General features: G+C 42.0%; 1 protein-coding gene and 1 long non-coding RNA gene across 4 annotated transcripts in view; one reads left to right on the top strand and one right to left on the bottom strand.

The window, feature by feature from the left end:
- LOC150003501 (uncharacterized) overlaps nt 1–23284 on the top strand; it is a 29488-nt gene that overhangs the window by 1208 nt on the left and 4996 nt on the right. The window contains exons 2-4 of one of the 3 annotated variants that reach the window (XR_016512771.1): nt 14545–14636; nt 16381–16843; nt 21276–21414. This is a non-coding gene — a long non-coding RNA (uncharacterized LOC150003501). The remainder of the gene's footprint in view (nt 1–14544; nt 14637–16380; nt 16844–21275; nt 21415–23284) is intronic. The other 2 variants (XR_016512772.1, XR_016512770.1) reach the window with 2 other exon arrangements.
- Nucleotides 2794–23284, bottom strand: part of CNBD2 (cyclic nucleotide binding domain containing 2) — a 47769-nt gene continuing 27278 nt past the window's right edge. Inside the window, exons 9-12 of the mRNA XM_090286338.1 lie at nt 18428–18605; nt 16340–16460; nt 12262–12425; nt 2794–3112 (exon numbers count right to left, since the gene is read on the bottom strand). Of these exons, the coding sequence (XP_090142464.1) occupies nt 2794–3112; nt 12262–12425; nt 16340–16460; nt 18428–18605 (782 nt within the window). The remainder of the gene's footprint in view (nt 3113–12261; nt 12426–16339; nt 16461–18427; nt 18606–23284) is intronic.

The raw sequence follows: 23284 nt of genomic DNA, 5'->3' as shown, positions 1-23284 counted from the left end.
CTGTCCCTTCATGTTGACAGTAATTTCACTTAGTGAAGATTGTGGGGGTTGAGCAAGATGCCAGCCAGGGCCACCTCACCCCAAATCTCTTGGGGACAGCTTTTACCACTGATGATGAAGGCTTAGCCTTCCAAAGCCTCAGTTTCCTATTCCACTGAAAGGGGGAGTCTCCAGACGACCAAACTGGTCTCAGTCAAAAAGGTGCTGATACTATCTAATGTATATTGAGTACTTACTATGTACCAGGGACCGTACCTGTGTAACCCAAATATAACTGGGGCTTCCTGCTGCCCACTCTGCTTGGTTACTGCAGCCAAAGAGCAGTACTGCTAAAAACCTAATTAAGAGCTAATCAAATGTGTACTTGGTTTAAGAAAATGCCAGTGGAGAAACACATTCTCAATGCACAGAAAAGCTCTTTGAAGTTCTCTTTAGACATTTCTCACTCTCGGGTCTTTCTGTTACCCAGTGGCTTCAGGAAAAAACTGCTCTTTCTCTGCTGCCCTCCAGACTTCCCCGCCCCAAGAGTCTCTCCCCACATAGTGCCTTCACTCTCAGGTTGCCTCTAGTCTGTTTTGTCACTCACCGCTCTCCTAGGAAACAGGATCTGCCTCCTGTTCTGGAAATATTTCTTCTCTCACTTTCCAAAAAGTGGGATCCAGGGGTCTTGGTGAACACAATCCTCCACCTGGCTGTGCACGTACGAACTCTTTTAATCCTCAACAGCCGTTAAGTGGCAGAGCTGGGATCTTAGCCCAGAGGGCATCAGATTCTACAGTCAGATGCTTAGCCAGATGGCTGTCATAGAATAAGTCCTCAATAATAAGCTTCTCTCCCCATATCCTATCTTCTCAAGAACCTTCAAGGGCTCCCTATTGCCTAGAGCAGGGGTTAAACAAGTTATGGCCAACAGGCCAAATCTGGCCTGCCACCTGTTTTTTTAAATAAAGTTTTAGTAGAACACAAAAGCTGCTTTCACCACACAAAGCTGAGTAGCTACAACAGAGACTGCATGCCTGGCAAAACCTAAACTATTTACCACTTGACTCTTTACAGAAAGTGTTTGCTGACCCCTGGACTAGAGAATAAGAGGGAACAGACATTGCCTCTTTTCTTGCTCTGAGTCTGCTATGGAGCAAGTGCTTAATAAATAAATTTCAAATGAATGAACAAGATGTACACGCCATCATCTTGGAATCATAGCCCTAGATGTAAAGAGATCCCAAATAAAGTCAGACACTCCCACTTACCTGGTACCGACACAGTGCCACCCCATTCTTGTTGGTCACGGACAGCCCTTCCAGGACCCCTTGACCTTCTGGAGCTGCAGGGAAGTTGAGATTATTCAATCCACACTGCTCCTCTACCTTTTTACACCCATATCCCTCCTGAGAGAAAAAGTCCATACTCCTCCTTCTTTGCTGGGCAACATAGAAGTGTTTTTTGTTTGTTTGTTTTTTTAATTCAACATACAAAAGGATGTTGAATATGCTTTCAAACTATACTCACCCCTCACTCACAAAAACCATTGATCTTGCCCAACTTGTTCGCTTTGCCACTGGAGAAATGGGGTGCAGGTAAAGGACTCAGGGTGCTTAAGGGGGTCCAGTGAGATGGAAACAGAGCCAGGCTCTCCAGAGCTTCCAATGTCCATCTCAGCACTAGTGTGTCCCTCAGACTCCACTCCTTGCCAGGGGTGGGGGAGGTGAGTGTTTGAGTGTAGAGGTTGGGGGAGGGCTCATCTCTCTCCTGGTGGCCAGGCCAGGCTCTGGTGCTATCATAGTCTCCACCAGGCCTCTTGGCACTGTCCAAGCTAAACTATGAGGTTTCCCAAGGGAAAGGAGCGACTGGGCACTGGGTCTGTGGTGCTGAGGCTAAAAGGAGGCAGGAACTCTTAAGTTCTAGGCCCAGGGCTACCCTCAGGACAGCCAGCTCAGATCAGAGATAGGTGGCTGCAGATTCAGGACCCCTCCCCAGAGGGACTGAGGAGCCCTCTTTAAGTCCAACCAGCCACCTCCTTGTCTCTGGCCTGCCTCCTCTCTTTCAGGCTGCATGTTCCTCATTCTTGACCCAGGATGCCACTCCTGTCACACTTCCCACCTGTCTCTCTCTGGCTTCTTACACCTACCTCCACAGTCCCGCCTCTCTCCAGTCCCTGGCAGTCTGACAGAGGTGCCCGATGAGCATTTGCAGAATAGCAGTTTGTAGGCCCAACACGGCCCACATAAGTGTTTTGTTTGCCTAACACAGTATTTCAAAAACAATTTGAATTAGTTGCTCACATTTAAAAACCAATAGGAATCTTCTTAAATATTGGGTTTCCTGGTTCTCTTGAAAAATAGACCAGCGGCACCAGGCCTGCACTTACTTCCTGGCATGGCATCAACTGACTGGGTCCAAGGAGCAGCTGGTCCATCGGGATGGGAATGTGCACACCAGTCCCAACCATCCCCCGCTGCCTCCCTAGTCCTTCTGCTGTGCTCCTTTAGATCACTTGTCTGGCCTTGGAAGGCATTTAAGTTCACAACCCGTCTTGCTCACTTTGATCTGAGTCTCTCTGTGTCTCCCATCCATCTTGTTAGATAAGATCCTCCCACCCCTGAGACCATTCCCAGTGATAAACTCATCCACATCCAGCCTCCTGACCATCTACTCTGCAAGTATCAGGGAGACAGTGCCCCAGTTGCTACCCTCAAGCATATCTCCAGACCCACAGCTCAGCCCTCATCACCCCCAACTCCAAGCCCCACAACTCCCATGGTGGTCATTCAGGAAACACATCCTTTATTGGATTTAAAGAAGGAGCCCAGCATTCTTGTACTGAGGCAGGAGTTCTTGGATTTTGTACCGGGGTGCTGTGATGGCTTGGACCATCCTCAATGGGGGCAGGCATTTCTGGGGTGTCATAAGAATGGGATAATGAGTTTTGGTCTTCTTGTCCAAGCTGTACAAATCCAGCCTCAGAGACTTGGGGTTGTAGATCTCTTTCTTCTTGTGCCAAATTTGGGTGACTGGTAGACGTTTGCGAGGCTCCACCAGCAGCCTCACCAGGTCCTTCCGAAAGATATTCCAGCTGTTCTCCATGAGGAACTTCTGGCACATATTGTCATCGCTGAAGGTAAAGCACAGAGGCTGAGGTTCCCACGCCAGCTCCTCCCTGTCCCTCTGCCCCTCCAGCCTTGCGTCCCACCACTCTTTGAAACCCCTGAACACAATGTGCAGCTTCCACCTTGGTGCCTTTTCCCAGATTCTTCTCTCTGCTTCCTTTACCCTTCCACACCTTCTTCCCCTAGACCTGCGCTGTTCCACACAATGCCTATGAGCCACGTGTGGCTACTGAGAACCTGAAGTGTGGCCATTCTGAATTAGAGATGTGCTGTGAGTATAAAACATACCCCAATTTCAAAGTCTGAGATCAAAAAAAGAATGTAGAGTACCTGGTTAATAATTTTATGTTGATTACATGTTGAAATGATAATATTTTAGATATGCTGAATTCCATAAAATATATTATTACAATTAATTTCACCCATTTTACTTCTTTAATGTGGCTACTGAAATTTTTAAATTATATATGTGACCATTAGCCATCAGGGAAATGTAAATCAAAGCTACAGTGAGATACCACTTACACTTCTTAGAATGGCTATAATTGAAAAGGCAGGTAAGCCCTGGCTGCTGTGGCTCAGTGAATTGAGCGTCGGTCTGCAAACCAAGTGTCGCTGGTTCAATTCCCAGTCAGGGCATATGACTAGGTTGCACGTCAGGTCCCCAGTTGGGGGCGCAAGTGAGAGGCAACCACACAGTGATGTTTCTCTCCCTCTCTTTCTCCTTCCCCCCTCTCTAAAAATAAATAAACAAACAAAAAAACAAATAAATAAATTTTTAAATTTTTAAAAAGCAGGTAATAAGTGTTGATGAGGATGTAAAACTACTGGAACAAGGGTTCCAATACATTACTAATGGGACTGTAAACTCGTGCAGCCACATTGGAAAACAGTCTGGCAGTTCCTCAAAACATTAAACAGAGTTAACTTATGCCCCAGCAAATCTACTCCTAGGTAATGACAACACGTGTCCACAGAAAACCTTGCACAAGAGGTTCATTTCTGGTCAAGATAGAGGCACACATAAACATACCTCGCCTCCACACAAAACTACAGCAAAAAATACGACTAGACTACAAAAGAAATATCACCCAGAATTGTCAGGAATTTGAGCTGTGTGGAAGTCCAACAACCAAGGATCTAAAGACACCATATTCATCCAGACAGGTAGGAGGGGAGGAGGCGCAGAGAGGCACAGAGAGGTGTGGAGACCGGCCTCTTCCACGCGTGGTAGATAAAAAACAGAAGGGATACCTTGGGAGTGAGGGATCCCAGCTGTAGTTCAGACTACCCAGCCCAGGGTTCCAGTGCCAGGAAGATGAGACCCTATAACTTCTGGCTATGAAAACCAGTGGGGGCTGGGCAGAGGAAGAAACTGCAGGATTCTCAAGAGACTCCTCTTACAGGGTCCACAATGGACTTAGGACTCATGCAGACCTACCCCTTCTCGGATTCAGCACCAGGACAACAACTGAAAGGGCGCCAGTGATATATGGGGAGAAAGTGAAGTGCTAGTGCTAGAAGACAGCTTCCTCTTGGGCAAAACTCCAGAGGCCAGGCAGCAGCACTGTCCCCTTTGTGAGCCCTCCGCAACACAGCCACAGAGGGGTAACACAGGTTGCCCCACCCCAGCGGTTACTTAAAGCTCTGTCCCATACAACTTAACTGGTGCACCTTTCTACAATAGGTCACACTACAAAGACAGGGAGTCAAAGCAGCTCTACCTAATACACAGAAACAAACACAGGGAGGCTGCCAAAATGAGAAGGCAAAGAAATGTGACCCAAATGAAAGAAGAGAACAAAATTTCAGAAAAAGAACTAAATAAAATGGAGATAAGCAACCTATTAGATGCACAGTTCAAAACACTGGTTATCAGGATGCTCTAAGAACTCATTGGGTACTTCAATGGCATAAAAAAGTCCCAGGCAGAAATGAAAGCTGCATTAAGTGAAATAAAGAAAAATCTACAGGGAACCAAAAGTTGGAGAGGATGAAGCTGAGAATCAAATCAACAATTTGGAACGCAAGGAAGGAAAAAGCATTCAATCAGAACAGCAGGAAGAACAAAGAATTTTTAAAAATGAGGATAGGCTTAGGAAACTCTGGGTTGTTGTTTTTTGTTTTTTGTTTTTTAACTAGGGGGAATGGGAAGGTGGAGAAAGTTGGAAGAGGGAAGGGGAAAGGGGGAATGGAAACTCCCAGTTACCCTCTTGAGCCTGTAGGAATCACCTCTTTATTTTTTTAAGTATATTTTATTTATTATGCCATTACAGTTGTCCCAATTTTTCCTCCTTTAGTTCATGTCTATGGTTGTGCATATAAATTCTTTGGCATCTCCATATTATTCTTAACATCCCCCTGACTATTTTGTTCCTTCCAATTATGCTTCTTAACCCCTGCACCATTTCCCCATTCTCCCCTTTCCCCCTCTCAGCTGATAACCCTCCAAATGATCCCCGTTATCTATGATTCTGTTCCTGTTCTCGTTGTTTGCTTAGTTAGTTTGTGGATTTTTTTTTTTTTTATTATTGTTCTGTTTTTTAGATTCAGTAGTTGATGGTTATAAACTTGTTGCCTTTTTAATGTTCATGGTTTTAATCTTCTTTTTTTAAAAAAATAATAAGTCCCTTTAACATTTCCTATAATAATGGCTTGGTGGTGATGAACTCCTTTAGCTTTACCTTGGCTGGGAAGCACTTTATCTGCCCTTCCATTCTAATCTGGGACATCGTCTGAATCGAAAGGGGTGCCAGAAGAAGAAGAGGAAAAGCAAGAAATAGAAAACTTATTTGAAAAAATAATGAAAGAGAACTTCCCTAATCTAGTGAAGGAAATAGACATACAAGTCCAGGAAGCACAGAGTCTCAAACAAGATGAACCCACAGAGGACCACACCAAGACACATCATAATTAAAATGCCAAAGGTTAAAGAAAAAGAGAGAATCTTAAAAGCAGCAAGAGACAAGCAGACAACTACCTACAAAGGAGTTCCCATAAGACTGTTAGCTGATTTCTCAAAAGAAACTCTGCAAGTTAGAAGAGGCTGGCAAGAAGTATTCAAAGTGATGAAAAGCAAGGACCTACAACCTAGATTACTCTATCCACAAAGCTATCATTTAGAATTGAAAGGCAGATAAAGTGCTTCCCAGACAAGGTAAATCTAAGAGTTCATCATCCCCAAGCCATTATTATATGAAATGCTAAAGGGAATTATACAAGAAAAGGAAGATCAAAGCAATGAACATTAAAATTGAAATAAATCCACAACTATCTATAATTGAATCCAAATAACAAGCTAAGCAAACAAGCAGAACAGGAACAGAATCATAGATATGGGGTTCATTTGGCAGGATATCAGTTGGGAAAGGGAAGGTGGAGACTGGGAGAAAAGGTACAGGGATTAAGAAACACAAATTGGTAGATATAAAATAGACAGGGGGATGTTAAGAACACTATAGGAAATGGAATAGCCAAACAACTTACACGCATGACCCATGAACATCAACTAAGGAGAGGGGATTGCTGGAGGGAATGGGGGTACCGGTGGAGGGGGGAAAAGGGGAAAAATTGGGACAACTGTAATTGCATAATCAATAAAATATATTTTTAAATATCTTGCACAAGAATGTTCATAGCGGCATTGGTCATAATAGCCAAAAAGAAACAGTCCAGATGTCCACCATCTGACAAATGGATAAATAAAGTATGTTACATACATGCAATGGAATGCTATTTGACAATAACAAGGAATAAAGTACTAATACATGCTGCAACATGGATGAACCTTCAAAATATGCTAAGAAGCAAGTCACAAAAAACCACATATTGTAGGATGCCACTTACATGAAATATCTAGTAACAGACATATCTATAAAGACAGAAAGCACCCTGGCTGGTATGGCTCAATGGATTGAGCACCAGCCTGTGAACTGAAGGGTCACTGGTTTGATTCTATGCCAGGGCATGGCCTGGGTTGTGGACCAGGTCCCCTGTTGGGGGCATGGGAGAGGCAATCGATTTGATGTGTCTCTCACACATCAATGTTTCTCTCTCTCTCTTTCTCTTCCCTTCCCATCTCTCTACAAGTAAATTTTTTTAAATAAAATAAAAACAAAAAGCCGAGTGATAGCTGCCTTGGGCTGGCCTGGGTGTCCTGGCTCCACTCTGCCCCCTGCCCTCACAGCATGTGAGGGGGGATCGTAGGGGAGAGTGACATGAGTTCAGCAGTCACTGGCTTATTTCCTTCTGAGACCACAGCAAGGCAAGGGCCTGTTCTATTTCCACTGAGTCACCTGTCCTGTCACCTAAGGAGGGAAGCCTAACAAATCACAAACAGACTAGAACATTCTTCTGGCTACAACATTTGACCAGAACAGAGTCCACTTTGACCCACAGAGATCAACTTAATAAAAAATCCAGAGGTCGAGGTGGGCTATAAGCTAGTCCTGCTGGTCTCGGTGATGCATCAAAGTCAGCTCCCACCAGCTCATGAGAGCTGATTGTGCGAATCTCTTAGCTCCATGTTCAGTGATATCAGATTGATAGCTCAAAATTGGGCATGGTGGGAGTGTGTACACCACAGAAATTGGCAAACACTTCAAGTCAGGGCTACCTCCCACCTCCCAGAGAGTTTGTTGTTAAACATTCGCCAGCACACCACTGGGAAGTCTTTACTTAAAAATTTCCATTAAGTTCCAATTTCTGACGTACTAAATAACAACACCCTCTAATTCTGACTTAGCACTTACCTCGTGCCAAGCACTTTACATTTGTTAATTAATTTAATCCTCATAACTACCTCAATTCACAAACATGGAAACTGTGGCCAAGGAGGCTAAAGGACTCACCAAACTCTGAGGGGGGCAAACAGGCAATTACAAATTCTTAGGGCATCTTCTTTTTCCAAGTTATCCCTTTGAGTGCCAAAGTTGCTGTGAACGACATTGACAAGTTTTCCCAAAAGTGCCAGCGTCGCTCCCAGCAACTTTTTTCGACGGCTATAAACGTAAATAACAATGGAATAATTTGTATTTTATGTTTTTTTCGCTTTTTTTGTACCTCAGGTTATATAGATATAACTTTTTCTCATGTTGATCCAAATTTCAAATTATGCATGGCACTCAAAGGGTTAAGACAGACAAAATTCCACATTACCTCCTGCTGCTGATGGTCACACAGATTTCTAGTCTAGTTTTTCACTAAAAGGGGTAGCACTTCTAGAGGCCTCAGCTTCATGCAGGTGTTTTAGTTCCAATCCCTGACTCACTTGAGCTGAAAGTTTCATCTGTCCTTGCAGGATGTACAACTTCAACCCAGGATTCCTTTAACCCTCTTCCTCACTGGGCAATCCCAACACTAGATCACCCTCTGTGCTTTGGTTTTTAGGTTCCTCTTCATTTTGCCCTTGGAGATTTCCCTTCTTTCTTGTGATCATATTCTACATGGTACTCCTTATGTTTGTAGGGAGAGAGATTTCAGGTGATCTAGCCCAAGGCATTCACGGGACAGGCATCTCAGCCAGTGACTATGTGACCAACAGGATGTCACAGCCCCTTTCCTGGGCCTCATGGCCCTCAGTAAAATACATAGGGATTTGAGCTCAATAATGGATATGATTTCTGACTGCTTTAGCAGTCTAGAAAACCATGAGTTCAACAATTAATGAATAAGCCAGAATGCAATCTGTCAGCATTATAGATGATTGCAGCAAAGTGCTGACTGCGCAGCCCCAACATCTGCCACCCTCAAGTCTATGGGAACCTTTTCTGAATTTCAATTCAACAGACATAAACTGACACCCATCATGTGCCAGGCATTATATGAGGAGCTAAGGGTCCTTAAATTGTTCCTTGGGTAGATGGCTCTCAATAGCCATTTTCTATATGGGTAGTGCACAGAGAATTGTGGCATTTTTGAACTGCAAGGAACTACTACTGTATCCCAACTTTTTTTTTCCCACAGACTGCCCCAATTTGGGCCATATCTATATATTATCTGTTTTTTAAAATTTACTAATGTTTTTTCTTAAATCTGCTTAGTTCCTTTCATTTATATATTTACTTTGGCTTTGTTCTAAGCAACAAAATCTGTCAGAGCATGGGTTTAGTGAGTGAGTCATGTCATTTTTCTAATTCACACTACAATAAATACATAGCTGTTAAAACTAACAATGTCAATCAATCATCCTGTAAAACTTCTGTGAAAGTGTTCCATACTTTAGGGAACACTGTTCTAATTTTCTGGTTTTGCAGATCATAGCCTGAAGCCTAGAGAAGAAAAATGATGAATTTATCCAAGGTTATACATGGGTGTCAAATTCTTTCAGGGGCTTACGGGACATAGCTACAGATCTGCCTGCCTTCACACCACTTCTTCCTCTAACACTGAAATCACTTGCATCCAACACCTGCCAGCAAAATTAAGTCTGATCACAATAACACGACAAGAAAAGAAAAAGGGGGAGGATGCAAAATTGTATAATCTGTATGATCCCCATTATAAACTTTGTGTGTATGAATGATAAACAATAAATTTGGCACATATCCATGTGGTTAAAAAATACTAAAAAAGAAATACACAAAATGTTAATTGGGATTGTGGAAGGAATGTAAATGCTTTTGGTTCTCATCTTTTTAAACGTTCAGCATTTTCTAGTTTCCCGCAATGAGTACGCCCCATTTACTCAACGTTTATTGACCACCTACCAGGTACTGTACAGGTGCTAGATTTGAAAGACAGACAAAGCACAATCCCTGCTTCTGTGAAGCAGTGATTCAGGAGGTGAGGAAAGAACTGCACAAACTACACAGCTCGCAATGGCTGTAGTACAACGTGTATGGTCCGTGACAGATCTGTGGAGGGAGCATGATGAGTACACAGAAGGCAGTACTGACCCCAGCTGGGCCCAACTGGGGTCAGTTGGGAAAGGTTTTCTGGAGGAAGTGAGTCTTAAAGAATGGGCAGGAATTTATCAGAAAGAGAGGGATAGAATTGGGGGATGACATTTTGGGCAGAGAGGCCTACAGTGGGTCCAGGAAGCCATCTGCCTGAGTTGCCGAAGTGTCTTAGAGGTGGGGCAGGAGAAGCTGCAGGGAAGTTGAGGGGTCATACTATGAAGAGCCATTTATGTGGCATTGATTCTGCACTGTATCGTATAGGCAGTGAGATACCACTGAAAGTTTGGGGTTTTTAAAAAATATCTTATTTATTTATTTTTAGAGAGAGGGGGAGGGAGGGAGGAAAGGGGGAGAGAAACATTGATATGAGAGACACCACTTTCCTAGGAGCCCCGACAAGCAACAGAACTCACAACCCAGGCATGTGTCCTGACCGGATATCCAAATGGTGACCTTTCACTCTGGCAACGATACACCACCAACTGAGCCACACAGGTCAGGCTACCCTGAAAGGTTTTAAGCAGGAGTATAACACAGTCTGATCTGAGTTTTAGCAAGAGCAAAAAAGGATCTGGTGAAGACGAGATTGAGGCAGGGTTACCTGTGGTAAGACATGCAGGCATCTAGGCTAGGGGTACCAAGTGGGGGTGGGGGCATGTCACCCAGGGAGATGAATAAGATGAAGAAAGTAGTAGGAGTATATAAAGAAAATAGTAGGACTCAGCCCTGGCTGAGTGGCTCAGTTGGTTGGAGCATCTTCCCTTACACCAAAAAGGTTGCGGTGCGATTCCTGGTTAGGGCGCATAAGGCAGGGTCAATAGATTTTTTTTTCTCTCTCTCTCTCTTTCTCAAATCAATAAACATATCCTCAGGTGAAGAGTTTTAAAAATGAAGAAAATAGTAGGACTTCATTTATATTTATCTTTTTCTTATTGTTTTTTTTAAAGAAATATATTTTATTTACTTATTTTTAGAGAAAGAGGGGAAAGCAAGAGAAAGAGAGGGAGAGAAACATCTATGTGTGACTGCCTCTCGCACGCCCCCAACTGAGGACCTGGCCTGCAACCCAGGCATGTGCCCTGACCGGGAATCGAACCGGCGACACTTGGTTCGCAGGCCGGCACTCAATCCATTGACCCACATCAGCCAAGACAATGTTTTTAAAGATCTATTTTTTTATGTTTATAATGTATATGATATATAGTACAGCAATTTATGGATATAATAAATAAAAATTAATTAGCACATGTTATATATATTGCATATATATTCTTAGAGAAAATACACTCAAATACTTTTTAGTAACAGAATGCAAGATAAAAGTTGTTTTGTGCCCTGGTGTGGGCAATAGATTAATTTTTACATAAAAAAAGGTTTTTTTTTTATATTAAAAAGTATTCACTCTAGAAAATTTGAAAACTTAAGAAAAGTTAAAAACCTTTTACTGAATCCTTCAAGGTAGATATTTATCTTTTTTAATTATGAAAGTAATATATCATCACTACAGAAAATTTGGAGAATGAAGGAAAAAATTCACTTGGAATGTCACTACCCTGACAAAACTTTTACCAAGTATAGCTTTTTCCCCTCGTTGCGAAAACAAACATGAGAGAAATATATAACTATAACTAGAAAGTCCCTGTGAGTCCCACCTTCCAGAGAGAATGACAATTACAAATTTGGCAATACCACAGCAATTATCATTTTTGCCTATTTCCTTCTAGATTTTTCCCTTGTGTTTTACAAAGACATGGTCATAGTATAAACACAATTTTGTACCCTGTCCTTTTCATTATCATTATATTACCCATTTTACTTTTCTGCTATTAGAGCCATTAAACTTAAAATTTTAATAAAACATTTATATTCTATCAACTGAATGGACCACAATTTTCTAAACTATTCCCTTATAACATGTGTGGGTGGTGGTGGTGGTGGTTTTCTCTCTACTATGAATATGACTGCTATGAACATCCTAATGCATGTAGTTTTCCCCATAACTTAGTTATATAAAGATAAGTTCATGGGTGGACCATTGTTTCCAAGGGTAGGAACAGTTTTATGGCCCTTGAAACATAATAAAATTATATTATCCAAAGGATTGAGCCAATTTAGAGTCTAGCAACAACTACTAGTTTCATCCTGCCCTTGTCAGCATTAGGTATTAACATTTTTTTTTCTTTCTTTTACTAAAATAACAGGTGAAACTGTGTCCCTTTGATCCGGTGGGGTGTACACACATATCCAGCACTGACCTGGGGTACTTGATCTTGAACCTGGACAACTTTTCTGTTACCTTGCTGTCAATCAGCTCACAAAATTTTTCTTTCCTCACCGTTATCAACTCAACTCCCAGGCTCATGAGGATGAAGGGCCGCATGTCTTGTTCATTGTGTGGGAGGAGGATCTGGTGAAGGCCCTAGAGAAAAAAGGCCCAGAAGGTTGACCTCAGAGACCATCCACTTCTACTAGCAGATATTCCACATGGTAAAAACAAGGCCACAAACAGGAAGTGAATCCATCCGAGGTTATTCGGCAAGTGATGGGGAGGAGTCCAGGGCTCCTTGTGCTCCAGGACATTGAGTTCTCAGACTAGAAGAGCCCTTAAGACATTTGTCCCCTCCCTACCTGCAGGCAGCAGACTCTCTCAGAATCATACTCAGGGTCACTCTCCAGGGGTTGGCATTTTACAAGTTTTTCCTCATATCCAATTTCAACACTTCCTTGTGCCAAGTAAGTCCATTTTCTCATCCTTAGGACTGTGACAAAAATCAAACAGCTAGTCCTCCTCTTCTAGAGCTTCCCTTTGGCAGCTAGCACCCCTCCCCCATCCTTTTCTGCAGGTCTTTGCTCATAAGGGCATGGCCCCACGGAGCCTCAGTTCTTTCTCCATCCTGCTTAGGTAAACTTAAGCTACCAGCCTCCTCTCTGCAGCTTATGATGCTCCTTTGTCTCCCTGGCATGGATTCCGATTTGGTTATATCTGGAAGGGAGACAGAAGTCAACAGGCATACCTGGTTGTTTTACACAGAGTGTAACCCCATTTAAAGTGGTTTCTGCAAGGCCACACAGCTGGCTAATTAGAAGCAAACAAGAATAAGGCACCACCCCCTTGCAATGTGTGATCCTCCTTCTGCACTGTTCATGGCCCTGACCTGCCCAGTTTTGACCATCTCTGAGGCCTCAGGCAGCCTGTCCTCAGGAAAAGCTGGTTCCCTAATGCCTCCTGGCTCAAAACCTAGGTCTCCGCTGCAGGACCCAAGCTCTGCTTTTTCCACATCCAACCCAGCTCCACCTCTTGCTCCCCAGGATGAGAAAAATGTGATATCCTGTTTTCTGGTCAGTGATATAGGAAGAGCTATTACTATTCATTATCCTACAAATGAAGCCAGGGCCTTGAAAGCAGGGAAAGGGTCTTACCAAAGGCACATCCACAAACATTTTCATCAATAGGGTCCTGTTAACAAATATTTGTGGGGGCCCTTCTGTGCACCGGGCTCTGTGTGGTGAATGAAGCAGTCAGGTTCTTGCTCTGAGCTCAACCCAAGGCCTGCCAGGTCTTACTAGAGAATCAAGTCCAAGGTCCCTATTCTGGCATTGCAGGCCCTCTATAGTACGCATCCTATTGTTCTTGTGCCATTTGACATGGCCTCACGTTCCTCTCACCATCTACCAAATGGGACAATGTCTTCCCTGTCCTCTGGTGTCTCTGTTCTGCCCAGGTGCCAAGCATCCCCAGCTCCTCTACCTTGCAATGTGCCAGGCTGCATTCATGGGCCGGGCACCTGGCCTCAGGCAGCCTAAGTTCCGTCCAGAGCATCTCACTTAGGAACACTGACAAACTGCAGTGAAGGGGACAGTAAGAAGGCTGGAAACTACATCACATGAAGACTGACGAAAGGAATAGAGGATGTTTTGCCTGAATAAGAAAATAAGTGACAGCGTATTGGCACTGTGCCTGGCTCCATACATGCTGAATGAAAAACAAAATAGCATTTTCTAAATACCTAGGGGCCATCACATGGCAAGGAAGCTGATTTCTTCTGTTTTGTCCTTGGAGTTGGGCTATAGTGGGGGGAGGTGCGGGGAACTAGTTAAAGTTGCAGGAGGCAGAGTTTTACTGAATAAAAGAAAGAGATTCCTAAGAGCTCAAAAATATTCAATCGGCATTGACCAAGGGCTGAGGTAGTGCCTGCAGCTCCCAGGCAGTACTGAGCTGACCTTCCTGCTTCTGAAGACACACAGTCCAGCAGGGCAGAAGCCTTAAAGAGCCCGCCACAACACAAGTGAGAAGGGCGTTACGAGGCTCTGGAGACGCTGTAACTGAGCAACAGCAGGAAGAGCATACGTGAGGCTCCAGAACAGGACCACAGAGATAAAGTGCCATTCTCATCACATATCCCAGTTCTGTCATATCATATTAAGGGGACATACTATCAACATGACTTATTACTGTCGATGCTGGCCTAGATCACCTGGCTTTGGTAGTGTTTCTCAGGTTTTACCACTGTGAAGTTATTTTTCTTCCATTTCCATAGTGTACTCTTCGGAAGGAAATCACTATGTAGCCCACACCTAAGGAGCAGCTGTTACATGCATCCTCTCCTTTAGGGCAGAGCATCTACATAAGGTATTTGGAATTCTTCTGCATAGAGACTTGTCTTTACTTTTCTTTTTATTAATTTATTCATTATTTATGCATTGCATTAGCATGTACTCATGGATGTTTATTTTATACTTTGAGTACTTCCTGGCACTACAAAATACTCCAGACTTATCTTGAATACTTCCTGTCCTAGTCCTAGAGTCAATTATTTCCCAAGGAGCTCTTTTCTTTTTGTTGAAGAATGGTATTGGACACCTAGATCTGGGCGCTAGTGTGTTCATTGCTATAGGAGTGCCATTTCTTTTAGGTCATGTCAGCTGACAGAGCAAAAGATATATGTTTATACATATATTTATAAATATCTCTATATGTAATTATCTGTATCAATATTAAGCTAAACACGAGTGCATACTGATGTCTTCAACTCTAATCCATTACACATGGATCATTCTAACCTCTTGCCCTTGCTTATTTGTAAATATCCACTCCAGTGGTGAGCTACCTGGCTCCTACCACCTGCCTTTCATTTACTTAATTGGTCCATTTCAGTAGACATGTACAGAAGTATCAACTATTACTCCATACACTGATGGGAAACTACTTTACCAACTAGAGTACAAAGCTCATGTGCAGTTCCTTTTGCTGTTAGCCGTACAGACTCCAGTCACCGCCAAATACTTTGTCACCAGCACTTTTTCCTTTCGCCCCCTTCATTGAGGTGGTTTCATGCGCTTGTAATATTGTTAGATTCTCTTGTCATTGTCTATTCCTTCCTGGGATCCCCTGCACTCCCAGATGTCTTTTATTTTCACAAATTACGTAGATTATGGTTCACTTTTTGTGCTGTATAAAGTTTTATGGGTTTTGACAAATTCTTAAAGTGTTGAATCCACCATTACAGTAACATACAGAAGAATTTTACTCTCCCAAAAAATCCCATGTGCATTACCTATTTATCCCTCCCCCTGAACTCCGAACCTCTGGTCGCCACTGATTGTTTTATTATCTCTATAATTTTGCCTTTTCCAGGATGTCACATAATTGGAACCATACAATCCATGAACAAAGAATATTTTCCACTTATTTAAATCTTCTCTGAATTCTTTCATTATAGTTAATAGTTTTTATCATATGGATCCTGAACATATTTTGTTAGATTTACATATAAGTATTTCACTTTTTAGTGCTATTACAAATAGTATTGTGTTTTTAATTTTAAATTCCATTTGTTAATTGCCTTATCCTGGCAACTTTGAGATAATCATTTATTAGCTTCAGAAGTTATTTTGTTTTTATTCTTTAACTTGTCTACATAGACAATCATATCATCTTCAAACAAAGATAGCTTTATTTCTTCCTTCCCAATAGTTACATATTTTATTTCCTCTTCTTGTCTTAATACACTAGCTAGGAGTTCCAGTACAATGTTGAATAGGTGTAGTAAATGGGGACTCCCTTGAGTTATTCCTAAATTATTTTAAAGCAAGTTCCAGATGTCACATTTTATCTGTAAATATTTTGACATGTATCTCCTAAATATAAGAACTCTTTTTAAAACATAAGCATAATATGGTAATTCTTAAATTTCATACTAAAAAAATCAATAATGTTCCTTAAGATCACCACGTACAGAGCAGGATGTTTTTAAACCTTTCTGCTCATTATTTAACACTCCCACCCCATCATGTTACATACTATATCATAAACAAGGCTTTCTATACACTTACGATGATTTCTCCTTCCTCCATGGTGTGGATCTTCATGTAAGCCCCCACTGAAGCCTCCTTTGGGAGATCACCGTGCTTGGTATTGATCATGGGATACTCAATCAGATGAGGACGCCTGGATCTGAAATTAGACACCGTGTTCGAAAAGAACCCATCTGTAACACAGCCAATTCATGAGCCCATGGATAACCAACTCCAACTCTGCTGCACATGGAGATCTTCCTCCCCTCTCCCAGAAGTGAGAAAACTCAAAATCAAGCCCTGGGCTGACTGCATCAGGAACTGGAGAAGTTTAATAGGGGGGAGACTTGGAAGAGAAAAAGATAGGACACACACACACCCCCGCCAAACACCCGAAGGCTGTTGTGTGCAGGAAGGGGCTAACAAACTCATGCAGCAGAACCAGGCCTGCTGGGCGAGAAGGCCAGGCTGGCTGACTTACGCTCCACGTGAGGAAGGAATTTCTGAAGGCTGTCCGAAATGGAACAGACTGTTTGACAAAGAGTAAGCTCTGCACCTCTAGCGACACAAAGGAAGCTGGGGCTCTTCTTGACAGGAAGGCAGAGAAGATGGCTTTTGTTTGCTTGTTTGTTTGTTTACAAAGTAAGGCCTCCATGGGTGGCTTGGAGGCCCTATACTTTGTTTATGTTGGGGTTAATTTTACCAGGCAATCTTGTTGTGCTTTCTTTGGTCTCAGGCTAGGTAGAAGGAAGAGACAGGCTATGCTATTTGGATAAGAGTCAGGAAAAAGATTACTTACACCTCAAGATATAGCCGAACTCACTCAACACATAAATAAGGCTGGCTTCTGTTCTCACCCCTACCCTCAGGACTTGTACATGAGAGGCACATGCCCAGCATGTCCTTTATTTTTCACTTCTGGGTCCAACCTGTCCCTTTTCCCTTACTGATTTATATAGCAGAGAAACGCGGTCTGTTCCGTCTCTGCCTTCAGGAGAACAGGGGTTAGGATTTCAAGCACTGGATCCCTTAGAAAGAATATCCATCTCAGAAAATAACTCAGAAGCTATGGGATGCTCATCATGGAGGCAAGCAGGCTAGAAACGGTAACACACAAAAGACTCCAGGAAAGTGGCACTGTGGCAGTATGGAGATGGTGACACTGATGCCATCATCAGTATCACTGCAATATTTTCATTCCCTATTTAATGGGGGAGAGGGGTCTGTTATGTTGCTCTGGGCCCAGTTTTGAGCTGCCTCTAGGCTGATGCCCACTGAGTGTCCTTTCCTGCTCCTCAGCCTCTCTTGGCTGAGGCAACAGAGCATCCACGTTCTCCCAGTGTGACAGTTGTACCAGACAACAAGACTGAGCACTAACAAGCTACCTGGGCTTGAATCCTGGCTCTGCCACTTCCTACATGTGTGACCTGAAACAAGTAACTTAGTCTCTCTCTGTACCTTGGTTTTCTCACCTGAAAAACAGGAGTGATAATAGCAGTACTTCCTTACCTCGTAGGGTTTTTGTGATGGTTAAATTAGATAATCCAGTACCAGGCAGAGTGTTCCACAGTGTTAGATACAGTTATCAATCATTATCTCATTTAATTGCTGGCTTGAACAACCCCGAGACTCAGACACTATTATCTACAGACAAGGAAACTAAGGCTTACAGGAGTCGAGTTCCTTGCCCAGGGACATAGAGTTAAAATAAGTGGCCAAGCCAGGATGTGAACCTGGATTGAACCCACCCCAAAGCCCATGCTCTTACCTACTGCCACCCTTGCATAGTGAGAATTTTCTGAAGAGGCTCAAGATCCACTAACACAGAGATAAGGTGTCAAGAACTGCAAGATCTGTCCTGTCCCTTCTTCCTCAGATGGGTTTCCTGAGAAGGGAAGTAGCTCACCGCCACAGTGGCCTTGAAAGCTAAAGGCAGAGAATGCAGCTCCTGGATATCAAACCTAGCACCTCTCAAGCTGCCTCCCCTGCACACCCCAACCCTTGGGGTCAAGCTGCACCTGCTTCCTCCACCCCTTCCCCAGCATCCCTGACGTTTCTGCCTTGTAAGTTACATCATCCTTTTCATCTAGAATCTGGATCCTTCTTTCTACCAAGAGCTAAGCTTACTTGATCTTTGGGCCCAAGGTCTTTGGAAGACTGTTTTCTTGGGTATTAATCTTCCTACTGAAGTTGGTCCCCTGTTGCTCCCAGGCTTTCTGGAGATTCAGAAGTTTCAGAGAACTGAAATCCTGTACAGGATATGATTTGATCTGGAATTCCTTAAATCTCTGCACAGGAGAAGTTTCTGTTAGAGAAAGCACAGGAAAGCACATTAGAAGGTTGTGGGGGACAGACAGACGTGGGGAGATGTGGGAAGCAGACAGGCTTGGTTTAAAAGACTCTGACCGCTATGCGGAGCCGCCCCTAGCTGGGCCCTTAGCCGGCAGGTTGTCTCCCAGGCCTGCTCTGAATCCCACCCTCCGGGGGATTTTAAAGATAGAATAGAAATCCAAAGTAGCTTTTAAGGAAAAGGGAACCTGCTCTGTTTTTCTCTGTAAAGCCTCAAATCCTTGTCAGTAAAATGTGAAGAACAGAACAATTAAGTAAGAGGAAATGCTTTTGACCTTGTGTAAAATACCTGGATGTTTCAACCCTGTATTGATCTGCATTTCCCTTTCACTCCCTACCATTTGGGGAAGTGCTGCATATTTTCCTTAAGTACTTCTGCATGTGGAAAGTGGATAAAAACCCTGGCTAATAAAGAAACGGGGCTGATTTTCCACTAGAGAAAACCCCATCCCTTCCTTCCTCAGATGGAGAGTGCCTGAGTAGTTTCTTCATCCACTCCGAGGGACCCAGAGTCTCTCTCAGAAGGCCTTTGCATACATGAGGGTTGTGGTGGTGGCAGTTGGAGGTGTATCAGAGTGACCTGCCTGCTGGTCTGGTGCATGGGGAAATTAAGAAAAATAGAAGGCAAAACAAAACAAAACACTGTGGCATCCATGTATTGTCCCTCTGTGCTAGGTCCTGAGCTAGAGCCTTTATATCCATTGCATCCAGAGAAGTGCCATTGGCCTCATTTAAGAGATAAAATGAGCAGCAGAGAGGTTAAGGCACCCAGGAAATGGCTGAAGCTTGGATTTGAACTCAGGTCTATCTGAGTCAAAGCTCATGTCTTTTATCAGATCACATTTATCTGGACTTTTAAATGGGGACTAGGGGTGGGGGCAGCAATAAAAGACAAGTTGATGACCAGCCATAGAACTTCAAACAAGTCACAAAATTTCTTGGAACCCTTGCAGGGTAATTGTAAGAATTACAAATAAAAGCATGTGCTATGCACCTAGCATAGTGCCCAGAATATAATAAGCCCTCCATGAGAGTTATTAACAAGTTCTCCTAGAGAATACTACTCAGAAATAAAAAGGAGTAAACCAACTACTCAAAATCACTGCGCTGAGTGAAAGGAGCAGACGCAAAACAATACATATGGTATGATTCTATTTACATAAAACATTAAGAAAGACAAATGTAATCTATACAGATAGAAAGCAGATTGTTGGTTACCTAGGACCATGGGTGAAGAATAGGGATTGTCTGGGAAGGGGCACAAGAAAACTTTTTGGGGTGATGAATCTTACAACTTGGATTCTGGTAGTTATAACAGATACAAGTTTCTCAAAATTCACTGAACTACATATTTTAAATGTGTGCATTTTATTATATGAAAATTAAACCTCAATAAGAATAATTTTAATTTTTTATTTATTTATGTTAGAAATAGTAAAAAACCGAAACCAAGGAAGCTGAGATGCAAGATTTATTAAGAGGAACCTGCCGGGCTGTCTCAAAGGAGAGAACAGCAGCTGGCGTACAGGCTGACAAGATTTTAAAGGGAGGGATAGGGAATGACTCGAACAGAGTATCGGGCGCCTAGTGATTGGTTGGGCCTGGGGGTAACGGCGCGAACAATGGGTTGAGTCTGGGGGTAACGGCGGGCACAATTATGGGAACAACGAGGTACTTGGTGTTCCGTTGGGTATGTTGTTCGGGAGAAGGTACTTGGTGAGTTATTGGGCATGTTGCTGGGGAGAAGAATAGAATAAGGGAGTAAAAAATTTTCTGCCTCCTACTGGTGTTTTGCAAGATTTGAGGAACTTCTCACTGGACTCCTCAATAGTCATTGTTTGTGGTTTTTACTTCCTACTAATCAACTTATTGGGTGGGGATTTTTGAGGCTCTTACTGAACCTAAGAATTTATTTTAGAGAGAAAAAAGGAGAGAGAGAGAGAGAGAGAGTGAATGTCGTTTCGTTTATTTATGCATTCATTGGTTGATCCTTATATGTGCCCTGACTAGGGATCAAACCCACAACCTTGGTGTATCAGGACGATGCTCTAAGCAACTGAGCTACCTGGCCAGAGCGCAATAATGATGATTTTAAAAATAGATCTCCAAGTGTCAGAATCAACTATTAAAGTTAATGTTAACAGAAATAAGTCCAAACTGCACAAGGAGAAGCTCTTGGTTTAACAGAGCACATGCAAAAAGGCCTGAGTATCAGCTCTTTGGAAAGCATTTTGGCAATATTTATCAATATTTTAAATGTGCGCAGCCAGTACATGCTGGATCAATGACTTGATTCAGTGTTCTAAGAATTTATCTAATATGTTTCCTTGCACAAGTATGTAAAGATAAATGTACCAGGAAATTCACCATAGTAGGGAAAAAGTGAAAAAGTGGAAATAACCCAATATACCTGCCTGTGTTGGGGGAGGTGGCAGGAAGAGCAGTTTCAGGGGATGTGTTGAATCTGAGTGTGGCTGCACCCAGTGGTCAGACACCTGCCCCGCCCACCCAGCACTGTGGGGGTGGGGGTGGGGGGCACACATCTGTTAACGTAGAATTCTATACCCAGCAAAAAATTTCTTCCAAAAATGAAAACAAAATAATTTTCATTTCAAAATCATTTCAGAAAAGTTGAAAATTTCATCACCAGCTGACCTGAACTCTAAGAAATGTTAAAGTAGATACTTCAGGCAGAAGGAAATGGTAGTATGAAAATCTGGATCTATACAAAGGAATGAAGAGCATCAGCAATGGTAACTACACAGGTAAATAAGTGACTTTTGTTGAAGTCTATTTAAAAGATAATTGATTGTTCAAAACAAAAGTGATAAACATGTAAGATTTAACATACATGAAAGTAGAATATATGATGATTAACATGAATCTGGAAAGTGGAGGTTTATCATTGTAAGGTTCTGATTCTATATGTGAAATGGTATAATATCTCTTGAAGACAGGTTGCAATAAGTTAAAAGTATATACAATAAATCATAAAGCAACTAAAATAATAAAGCGTTATAACTAATGAGCCAACAAAGAAAATAAAATGAAATCATACAATGTAATTAATTTAAAAGAAGGAAGAAAAACCAAGAGGACAAGGGGAATAAAGAACCAATGGGACAAATAGAAAACAAATAGCAAGATGGTAGATTTAAACCCAACCATAGTCAATAATAATCTTAAATGCAAATTTAGACATGTCAATAAAAAGGCAGATTGTCAAGATTTTATTTAAAAAGCAAGACCCAACTATATGCTGTCTTTCAGAAACCCACTTTAAATATACAGACACAAATAAGTGAAATGTAAAAGGATGAAAAAAGATATACCAAACTAATACTAATCAAAAGGAGTGGTGAAATTAATATCAGAAAAAGTGGGTTTTAGAGCAAAGAATATTATCAGGGATAGAAACTCATTTCATAATAAAATTAAAATTAAAATAGAATTACCTATGATCCAATAATTCCACTTCTGGGTATATATTCAAAAGAAAAAAAAAGTCTCAAAAAGCTATTTGTACACCCACGTTCACAGCAGCATTACTCACTAAAGCTAAAACGTGGAAGCAGCTCAAGTGTCCATTGACAGGTGAATATATAAAATGTAGTATATTCATACAATGAAATATTATTCAGCCTTAAAGAGGAAGGAAATTCTTAACTATGCTACATCATAGATGAAACTTGAGGACAGCAAACAAAGTAAAATAAGCCAATCACAAAAAGACAAATATTGTATGATTCCACTTACATGAGGCACTTAGGGAAGTCAAAATCACAGGGACAAAAGGTAGAAAGGCAGTTGCCAGGGACCGGGGAGAGGAGGAAATGGGGAGTTACTGTTTAATGGATACAGGGTTTTAGTTTTACAAGATAAAAGTTCTGAAAATGGATGGTGGTGATGGTGCACAACATTATGAATGTATTTAATACCACTGAACTTATATGATTTAAAGTGGTTAAGGTCCTAAATTTTGTTATATGCAGTTTGCCACAATAAAACAAAACTTGGGGAAATATTTATGAGATAAAGCTTTTTCTCTGGTGGATTGGCAGTGGAAAAAGAGTTAACATAAGAGAACTGATATTTACTGAGCACCTACTAGGTCTTGTGTGTACATGATCTCACTCAGCCTTCCTTAGTAACCTCTGTAATAATGACATTGAACATCTACTATATTCTTTATTTCATATTTAATCTTTATTTACTTTTTCCATTACCATTTAGTCCCCTTGTACTCCCCTCCCCTCAACAATCACCACACTATTGTCTGTGTCCATGAATCTCTTTTTGCTCAATCTCTCTACCCACAACCTCCCCACCAGCTGTCTCTCCGTCTATGCTAAGTGAAGTAAGCCAGTCAGAGAAAGACAAATACCGTATGATTTCACTCATATGTGGAATCTAATGAACAAACTGAACTAACAAGGGAAATGGGGACAGACTCATAGATGAACATCTGTTATATTCTAATGTATCCAGGTAGTGTCCTGAGAGCTTTATATAGTCATCTGTTTAATTTCATAACAAGTCTATGAAATAAGGACCACGATTCACATTTTACAGCTGAGGGCATGGAAACACAGGGATAGGGTGACTTGTTTAGAATCATACAGCGGGTAGGTGACA

Source organism: Furipterus horrens, unplaced genomic scaffold, assembly GCF_987537825.1.
Source record: "Furipterus horrens unplaced genomic scaffold, mFurHor1.1.pri manual_scaffold_8, whole genome shotgun sequence".
Classification (NCBI taxonomy): domain Eukaryota; kingdom Metazoa; phylum Chordata; class Mammalia; order Chiroptera; family Furipteridae; genus Furipterus; species Furipterus horrens.
The sequence above is the reverse complement of the archived record's forward strand: the minus strand, read 5'-3'. Positions and strand labels throughout refer to the sequence as shown.